The following is a 10,532-nucleotide window of genomic DNA, read 5'->3' as shown; positions in this document are numbered from 1 at the left end:
TTTGTAGACCAGGCTGGCCTCGAACTCAGAAATCCGCCTGCCTCTGCCTCCCGAGTGCTGGGATTAAAGGCGTGCGCCACCACGCCCGGCTCCTACTGGCCAGCTTTTATAGTGCTGGGAGTAAGGGTTCCTTTTACCCAGCTGTGAACCCTGAGAGCTACAAAGTGACTGGCCTGGCAGGACATGCCCACTGGTGCAGTAGTGGCACCTACATTATGGGAACAGCTAAAGACTTTCTGGTTGGAGTTAAGGAACACTCTACAGAATGGAACCCGTACCTGGAACCTTTGGAACCATGGCCTTGCTGGGTAGTCAGCTTATACGCTCTAAAGACAAAGCGTCTTCTCTTTCTGCTAAATGGGACCATTAAACCAACTTACCAATTAAACCAACTTCCGAAGACTTATCATGATACCCACAGATGAGGAGACCTCTCACCTCTCATAAGAGAAGCTGCTGCTTGCAGTAGGTAGCAAACTGGCAGAGACCCACAACTGGAAAATGTACAAAGAATAAGGAACTCTAATCCTTTCAAACCGGGGGTTCCCTGTGACTTCATTTAACCTTAGTTATAGACCAAAAGCCAGAGGTAGGACTTAAGCACACCAATTGAGGAAAATATAATTCAGCCCATAATGGTGTCGCGTTACAACATTAACTAAAGATCACAGTGTCACAGAAGCATCATTTGTCTGTTCCCAGAGGTTTCCAACATCCTAAACAATAGCACTACTTCATAAGTAGCAACTCCAACCTCCACCCCTAGTCCTCCCGCACTCTAATCAACTTTCCATCCCTGTGCACTTGATATTTAAGATGCATAAAATCCGCGTATAGCCCTGCACTGTGGAAATGGCATTAGCAGAGGCCGAACACAGGGGCTCTGAAGATGAGGTAACCTCCTAGTTCTGACATGGCCTCCTTCACGAGCCTCCCTTTCCTTGTTGGTAAAAGGAGATTGCAAACCCCTCAGTGGCGTGAGTCTGATGAGAAATGCAGAGGGACTAGTGAGCAGCGTGCCACATGGGGCAAGGACTTATTTCAGAGTCAGTCATTAGGAAAGAAGGAGGGGGGTCTCTCGGGAGCTTTGAGGACTGGGAAGCAGTTCGGTCTGGTAGAGGATGACAGACAACACGAGAGTTGGGCCTGTTTTGTCCTTGACATCAAAGAGTCGGCAAAGGTGCCTAAGTGAAGAACCACAAATTAGCTTTAATCCCACCACTTGGAAGGCAGAGGCAGGCAAATCTCTGAGTTTGAGGCCAGCCTGGCCTATAGAGCTAATTCCAGACAGCCAGTGCTACACAGAGAACAGACTACAAGGAGACCCTGTCTTGAAAAACTATAAATAAAGACATGCCATGATTTGTACCTTACGGTCCAGTTCTGAAGGGGGAAATTGGAAAAGAGAAATGGAGGAAGTTGAATTATTGAGAGACATCAAACCAGTGTGTAGAAACCATGTTCTAGGATTTAGATGAAATGAAGGCAGGAGCGATTCTAACTGTCAATGAGTCTGGACACCGATGACATTCAATGCCTCCCTTCTCCCGGTCTCAGGTCCTGGCCTCTCCCTTTTTGCTGTCTCTATGGCCAGAACCTGACACCCATTTTCATCCCTCCTCCTCTGTTATATCCACTAGTCAGCCTGTCCGTCTACCTCAGAGTCAGCCTGTCCGTCTACCTCAGAGTCAGCCTGTCCGTCTACCTCAGAGTCAGCCTGTTCGTCTACCTCAGAGTCAGCCTGTCCGTCTACCTCAGAGTCTTTGTTCTTGCTGCATGCCGCTAATTCAATCTTTTTTTGGGGGGGGGGTTGTTTTTGTTGTTGTTGTTTTTTGAGACAGGGTTTCTCTGTATCGCCCTGGCTGTCCTGGAACTCACTCTGTAGACCAGGCTGGCCTCGAACTCAGAAATCCACCTGCCTCTGCCTCCCAAGTGAACCTCCCTCTTCCTCCATTTCTGATCAGTCATCTTCATTGTCATCGTCATTGCCATCCTCTATGTTGTGTCATGGCTTCCAACCTGAGCTCACTGTAACCATCACGGCCTCCTTGTAGTCTGTTCTCAGAACCAGAACAGGGTCAGAATATGGCTTCATTTCTGGATAACTCTGGTGGTTTCCAGCTCCACTTGGGATAAAAGCCCAAGACCTTCCAAGGCCATCAGGCTCCTTCTGACCTCCTTGACCTGCTTACACATCCACTCCGGCCATGCCCACACCCTCACTGACCATGGACCTCTCTGGGGACCCCAGGAGCTTACACCTGGTGCTCAGGAGGAGCTGTACCTGTGATGCTTTTTCCAAATGATCCTCTCTTTCCTTCCTCAGCCTTCATGCCATCTGCCCTGAAAGTCACCTTCATGGGCAAGACTTTCTGAAATCTCATGTCTATGTGTATGTGTGTGTGTGTGTGTCTGTGTGTGTGTGTGTGTGTGTGTGTATTGCGTGCCTTGCACACATGCTGACACTCGTGTGCAAGTCAAAGGATAAATCACAGGAGTTGATTTTTTCCTTCTACCATGTACGGTACTGGGTATCATACTAAGGCTGGCAAGCTTGACAGCAAATGTCTTTACCCAGCAATCCATCTTGGTAGCTCTGCCTCCTTCCTCCTCTATCTCCCTCTGTCCTTCTTAGTGTTCATAGATAGCACAGCACTGTTCTTAGCTCCTTACCTCACACACACTTTGACATACTCTTCAGTGTGTCCTATCTCTTCAGATTCCTATCTGTCCTGTTCCCTGCAGGGGCCCAGTTCCTAGGACCTGGTTGCTGGTATATATATGAAAAGTGTTGCAAGACTTTTTCTGGGGAGATGTGGCCAAATTTCTATTCACCCCAGATGGGGTACTAACAGCAGACCGAAGAAACAATTCCACCCATGTCTGACTTGGCAAGCCAGTGAGCTTACTGGAGTTGCCCACTTACAGGAGCAGGAATGATTGAAAGGCAGCTGCATCACAGGAAAGGCCAGTCTCAGCTGGGCAATAACTCACAAGAGCTGTGTCCCTGGAGCTCCCTGCTCTGCTTCCTGCTAGCCCCATTGAAGGGTCTTCTCTCTCCTAGCCATGGCTAGCTGCTTAGATGACCTCTAGAGTGGGGTTTCCTGATAATGTTACTTTCTAAACATTCCAGGAAAGAATGTATCAAATGTGAGGACATAGCTACTCATCAGAAAATATAGAGCCATATGCTGGAGGAAGACTGGAGCAGGAGACAGAACCAGGCAGCGGGCAGAGGTGTTGCCTAAGGACAGAGTGCCAAGGGCCAAAATTGGGTAGTGCAGAAGTGGGGAAATGTAGACCTAGTAGCAGAAGGCTTGTTAGACGGGATTTCAGAAGAAACATCCCAAACTGCTGAGCTCCAGCTGTCTTCCAGAGAGAGAGAGAGAGAGAGAGAGAGACAGACAGACAGACAGAGACAGACGGGGGGGGGGGGGGGGGAGATATGCATTTACAATTGTGGGTCATGGAAGGATTAGAGAATGAATATTCTCATCTGGTTCCAGTTGAAAGACAAATTGGACAGTGAGCTCGCTCGGAGGGCAACTTGGGAGTGTCTATAAAATGTAACCCACACAACAAAAACTAAATGTTTGATTTCCAGGTTCTGCCTTCACTGCACCCCACCCCCACCCCTGCAGGTAACACAGGTGGCGTATTAGCGATGTTTTCTGCTGCATTCTTGGTAGAAAAAAAAAAAGGAAGCAATCAGAAACTGCAATGGCTCAAGACGCTGCAGCACATCTGGCACCTGACAGGGATGGTGGAGGCCTGGGTGGGTGAGCACAGCACTAGACAGGTGTAGAGCCTCTCCCGTGTCTCCTGCACATCTCTCTCCGCTTGAGAGGACGGATGATGGAAGAGGGGCATAAGGTAAAGTTAGGCTGGTTTTTAAAATGTTGTCCTTTTCTATAATGTCTAAGATTTTTACAGAATCCCGAGTCTGCTTTACATTTGTAATCTGAAAATCTTTTAGATGTACTTTCAGTCTCAGAAAAAAAAAATGTCCTAAAGAAAGACAGAGAAACAAAGAACCAGTGTACATCTGCAGTCCTGGCCTTGGAGAGCAGGGGGGTGGAGGATTAGGAGTTCAAGCCATCTTGGGCTGCCTGGGGCTCTGAAGCAGGGAAGACAAAAGAAGAGGAAGGACAATCAGTCAGTCAGGGTGACAATACCTGTGATCCCAGCGCTCAGGAGGCTGAGGCAGAAGGATCATGAGTTCAAGGGCATTCTGGGCTACTCCGCTAACACCCTCCCTTCCTCCCTCCCTCCCCCAACAAAGTAAGAAAGCGGTGGGGGAAAGGAAGGGTGGAGGACAGAGAGGGAGGAAAACAGACAGGGATCAGAGAGGAACAGAGAAGCTCGGTGAACTACTGGATGCGTGGTTCTCTGGCCTCAGAGAGGCAAGTAGCCCATAGGTACAGGATTCAGTGGAGCCAGAGCTGCTGGTCCCTCTTGGGGAGGAAATGGTATTTCGAGGAAGTCCTGGGGTGTATTTTGATGGCTGTGGAGGATGGCTGTGTAAGGCATCTGCAGGTGGCTGATTTGTAAAGTAAGCTGTGTACACCCATGCTTGATAACGCATCTAATAACAGCTGCCAACATTTACAAAGGACCTGGTGACAAGGGCCAAGGTGTTAATAGCAACAAAGCAGGGAACATTTACTCCCCCGCCCCACCCCCACTCTCCCGCTTCAGACCCTTCGGAGCGAGCAGACCTACTTGCAGGCACTCCTCTGTAGTATCTGCTTCTGAATTCTGCGTATGACTTTTAAAAATCATAGCGCTTTATCGTTTCCCGAAGCCCCGCTGTCTTTGGAAGGATGCCCGATCTTTTCTGAATGTGCCATGCCCTAAGCAATCTGAACACTCTTGTTCTTTATTATTCACGAATTATAATGGCTCGGGAAAAACAAAAAACAAAAACAAAAAAAACTCCACTAAACCAGTGCTTAAAAGAACCCTAAGTAATTGCCCTGGCCGTGGTTTCTCCTCATCTACTGTACTTGAGCCTGCCAAACGACGCCCTCAAAGGAATTGGAAGGCACTGGAACTGACCATTAAAAATGGAATCCATCTTTATTTAGTCAAGGCACCAAAGTGCCATCCTCCCATCCCCAGCGATGCATTAGCTGCACTCATTAATGGTCACTGACATTCTGTCTGCTCTGAGTGAAAGGAAGGAAAGCCATCCGTCAGTGTACCAGCAGCATTGACATCCTCCACAGATGGTACACAGCTCCGCCAGCTCAGGGAGGACAGAGCCTCTCCCCTGTCCCTGCACTTTATCCGGATTCCCTGTGAGGAATGAGGTGCCACTTCAAAGAGGTGGGTGTTCTGCGGGTGGCTTAGTGCCTCTGGCTGATTTATGCTGGAGTTTAGCCACTGCCTGTGCATAGACTTTGTTTCGGGGAACATATTTATCTGACCTTTCTTTGAATAGACAACCCAGTAGCAGCCCAGGAAACTATGTCCCCCTCCGTGCCAAGCGGTGGCATTTGGATGAACTGCAGGAATTCCGGAGACAGGGGGTGGGGTGGGGGGAAGGTGGGTCATTTTCTCTCATCCCTTAAACCATGCTACAGTCAGGTTCACTACCTCCTCTCTGACAGGAAGGGATAGAAGTCCTGAGGCTGATAAGTGTGACTGACTCTAAGGTAGTTGTCACTAGAGAACAAATCAGACAGGTAACCAATAGCCGCAGGGGAAAGTGGTGGTACTCTTCACCATGCCGAGTTTGCTGCTTTGGGGAGCCTGTGCTGACCCCAGGTTCCTGCAGGAAGGTCAAGAGACCTGCCCTTAAAGAGTTCAGATGCCTGTGCCTGGCAACCCCTCTAGGGAGAGAAGATCTCTTCTTGTCTGCTTCAGTTGTTCTTGGGAGCCCTCACCATTCACCTCTCGACTCTATGGGGTGGCTTGTTTTGTGGACCAAATCTGGTTTCAGCTACACCTTATCCTGGAAGAGTAATGCTGTCTCTATAAAATACTCCAACACCGCCGTGTGTAACCTGAGTTTCAGTCAGACGGGCCTTTCAGGGACGAGTCGTGGGCAGCTGGGAAGTGCTTGCCTCCTGAGGTCTCTTGCTGGATCATCTGCCTAGTCCTTATCTCCTCTTCTCTCAGAGCCCCTCAGGCCTTAGAAAGCTAACCTTGCAGTCTGGAGCAGAGTGATAGCTACACTCCCGTCCCACCCCTTTCAAATTCCAGACCACCCCAGGAAGGTCTACAGACTATGCAATGCCTAAGTCCTAGAAGCCACAGTGCACCTTATCATGTGTAGCTACTTCCTGTTGAGGAGAGTGGTGCAATGGGCAGGGGAAGGAGAGGCCAGAAATTCCTACCCATGGACTTACATCACCATCTCCCTAGCTGATGCACTGTCCTTCCAAACCAGCTGGACCACTTCCAGTTAAACAAGCCACTGAGTGCCCTCTTCAAAGATGTTTAAGATCAAGACACTAAAACAGGATACAATAGCAAAAACATGCCAAAGAACCGAAGCGGGCATTCTTTGGAAAGAGGCATTAGCTGAGGTAGGTCAATTAGGGCCAGCCCCGGGTGCCTGGGGAGCTGATTGTGTTAATGGAGACCCTCACCGAGTCTTTCTCAAGTTTCTTTCCAGAAGTGAAATCCAAATTATGCAATTAAAAGGCTCCCAGCTGGGGCCGGATGTGCTTGAACTGATTGAAGGATGAGGGAGTGGACACAACAACATTCGGAAACAGCCATTGTCTCTGTAATTAAATGCAATTAGCTGACAAAAATGTCTGTTCTTCCCCTCCGAAAACTGATTGGAAAGTAAAAAAACACGACCCCATCTGATGCCTTGTTCCTTCTAACCCAAAAGCTCACCCCAGCAGGCCGAATGCTAAAGGTGAGCCATGGCGCACCAGCCCTAGGATGGATGGGGCCCCGAGAGCACCAGGGAAACGGGAGAAGATGGCTGGAGAGACTAACTGTAGGGAGCTGCCATTCCCGCGAGCCACAGCCTTGATGGAGTGGGCGGGGCTGTAGTGGAGACTTGCCTAGCCAGCCTAAGACCTAGGTTCAGAGGGGGAAAAGAAAGGTTATCTTTACAAATTACCCGATGCTGGCTTGTAGGAAGGAGCCGCGGCGTGTAAATGATAGGCAAGCCTCAGACTCAAAGGTGAGATTAATAAATCTGTTTTCTTAAAAGTTTTCTAATTATTATAGACATTGTGGGGAATGCTGAGAGAGTAAGAACCAGGGAGCTTACTTTCCTGGCTCGTTTTCTTGAATTTTGAGACAGGCTCTCATTTTGTACCCCAGGCTGGCCTCTAATTCAATATCCTCTGCCTCAGTCTCCCTTAGAGCTGAGATTATAGGTTTGCCACCACACGGGCCTCTTCTTTCTTACATACATAGCTTAATTAATATTGAGTATATGTTCTTAATATATGTATTTATATCCTGATTTTTGTTCTTATCACAAATATCACTATTTTTAAAAATTCCTTTTTTCTTGTTTTGCTTTTTTCAGACAGGATTTCTCTGTGTAGCCCTGGTTGTCCTGGAACTCAATCTGTAGACCAGGCTGGCCTGGAACTCAGAGATCCACCTGCCTCTGCCTCCCAAGTGTTGGGATTAAAGGTGCACACACACACACACACACACACACCCCAGCGTTTCTTCACTTTGGCACCTTTGATGCCAAGGGCAAAAGAGACCCAACTCTCACGCTGTCCGCCATCCTCTGCCAGACCGAACTGCTTCCCATTCCTCCAAGGTCCCGAGAGACTACCACCCAGCTAGCTAAGTCACTATTTCTCCATATGTATTTACATATTCTGTGTACGTGTACGTGTGTGCATGCACACACCCGTGTACATCATGACACACATGTGAACACGAGAGGACAACTGAAGAACTGGTTCTCTCCCTCTATGACACGGATTTCTGGGACTGAATTCAGGCTGTGAGTGTCAGCAGCAAACACCTCACCCAGTGAGCCATCTCACCAGCCTACAGCTTTAAATTTCCAAACTAAACTCTCATTATGTACACATAGCACTGCTTACTCCGTCAGCCTCTTATTATCAGACCTGTAAACTGTTCATAGAATTTGGGTATTATAGAAAGAACGTCTTGTTGCAAAAATTTGTATTTCTGATTTTTTTTTCCTTATGGGATTTCTTTTAAGTAGAATGTTCTTGAAACATGTTTTTGAAGGTCTTTGCTTCTGCTATAAATTGCCCTCTAGGAAGCAACCAAATTCTATTTCCATCAGTGGGAAAAGAAGTTTCTGGATCCTGGGTCACCTCCTATACTGAGTACTGCCTCCATGATGCTGAGTTGTGGGGCACCCAGCGGCCACTTCCAAGAGATGGAATATTTCCTAACAGTTCCTCCAGGTCTGAGGAAATTCACAAGCAAGGCCTGTGTCACTTGAGGGTCTGTCTTTGCTTTCCTGAGACTTTAAGGACACATGGAGGCCAGGGAGCAGCTAGTGCCCACCAGGTGGTTAGCTTATGATCGCGAACAACCCGGGAGGAGACGAGCTGCCGACATCCGTGAGGACGAGGGCGTAGATTAATGTGGAATCTATCCACGTCACACATGTCCCTCTTTTCTTTCCAGCTGTGTTGGCCAAAGACGGACATCAGATCATCCTGGAGCAGATAGAAGACTGGAATCTGGTGGAGCTTGTGGTAAATGAGGAGACGGTCTTTCAATGTGATATCCAAGACCTGGAGTTTGGTAAGGCTGTGGGGCTCTCTCCCAGGCCTTTGCTGAGCAGTCTTTGCCCTGTTTCTAGTGGAAATGGTCAGGGAGCCATGCCTAGAATCAAACTGGGGTTCTTTTTGCATTTCAAACTCACTTCAAGAGGCCTGGTCCCTGAAGCACATGAAAGACAGCATGTGTGTGTATGTGTGTGTGTGTGTTTGTGTGTGTGTGTGTGTGTGTGTGTGTTGGGGGATATACACTTGTGTGAGCACACACTCACACACACACTATATACATACAAACACACACTCACACATAACACACAATCACACACACCATATACACTCACACATAACACACAACACATACCATATACACACAAACACACATAATACACACTCACACACACCGTGTACACACAAACACAATCACATATACCACACACTCACACATACCACACACACACACTATGTACACACAAACACAATCACATATACCACACACTCACACATACCATATACACTCACACACACCACACATACACACACCATGTACATATACAAATGCACACACTACACACATATCCTAACAAACAGTCACAGAAACACACACACCACACATATACCCTGACACAGAGAAACACACAAATACACATACACACACCAAACACACACCAGATACAAACACACCACACACACATACACACACCCTGACATACACACACCACACATAAACAATACATCACACACCACACACACATACCACAAACATTCACACACACACACACACACACACACACACACACGGTGCACTGTTGTGCTGTCTAACTTCTTCACCAAACACTGTAGACAGAAGAAGAAAGAAAAGAAAGCTGAGCCCAGCCTTCAGATGTAATTGGAAGAAAATGCGGTTTTGTATTTAGTTTCCATTTCTCACATTAGTAATGTATGTTTTATTATTTTCTTTCAACATGATTTTTGTTCTATTTGTTTACTTTATCTAGATTTCTGAGACAATTAGAGTCAGTATATTCACAGGATACGACATGATCAGCTATAGTCTGCACATTTCTTTGCCCTGGGGCATTTATGGCCCCATAGACTGGCACCAAGTCTGCCTCCCCGTGCCTAAGAGCAAGAGCTTCAGGGCTCCACCAAAACTGCTAGAGGCTGCTTAACAGTTCACATGCCTGTAGCCTTCAGAAATACACTCCTAGTGAAAACTCAAGTTATACTTAATATTACATCAATTTGTATTTAAAACTGGCCAAAAAGTGTTATCTATTTTTCTAGGGGGTGATGGCAAACTAGACCCACTGTGTGAAGAGGCCAGGATCGCTGTGCTAAATGCCTTCTGATCTCGTGGAGCAGACAGAAGAACACCAGCTATGTCCTCCAGTCTACAGTACCTGCAAAAGGGGCTTAGTAGCCACATGGACGGTAGGCTCTACCAGTCAGGACATGGCGATGCCACCTGTCCACTAGTCTGTCCAGTCTGGAATTCTCATCTGGCTGCATAGGCACCCACAAAGATAATAAAAACTCCTCCCTGGCAGCGTCTGTCAGTCTTAGCCCATAGGGAGAGCCCTCCAATATCAGGTGCCCTGGATCTGAAGGAAATAAGAAAATGCAATCTAATAACAGAGCTCCGTCCCCTAATAAAGCGCCATTGCCAGAAGCATTAGACATTGCATTCCGAAGCCTGCCAAGAACCAGGGGCAGGCAAAGTTAACGAGCTTCCAAGTAGGGGGTGGGTATGAGGGCTCTGAAAGTCTGGACTGAACCAGTATGAATGCAGAATTCAGAAACCTGACCGTCTGTACGGGTTTATTTCTTGCTCTTACTGGA

At 47.6% G+C, this 10,532-nt stretch overlaps 1 protein-coding gene across 1 annotated transcript in view; it reads left to right on the top strand.

The window, feature by feature from the left end:
* C14H10orf53 (chromosome 14 C10orf53 homolog) overlaps positions 1-10,532 on the top strand; it is a 13,304-nt gene that overhangs the window by 2,752 nt on the left and 20 nt on the right. The window contains exons 2-3 of the mRNA XM_021182433.1: positions 8,599-8,718; positions 9,978-10,532. The exon at positions 9,978-10,532 is cut by the window's right edge and continues 20 nt beyond it. Coding sequence (XP_021038092.1) covers positions 8,599-8,718; positions 9,978-10,042 — 185 coding nt within the window. The 3' untranslated portion in view covers positions 10,043-10,532. The remainder of the gene's footprint in view (positions 1-8,598; positions 8,719-9,977) is intronic.

Source organism: Mus caroli, chromosome 14, assembly GCF_900094665.2.
Source record: "Mus caroli chromosome 14, CAROLI_EIJ_v1.1, whole genome shotgun sequence".
NCBI lineage: Eukaryota > Metazoa > Chordata > Mammalia > Rodentia > Muridae > Mus > Mus caroli.
The sequence above is the reverse complement of the archived record's forward strand: the minus strand, read 5'-3'. Positions and strand labels throughout refer to the sequence as shown.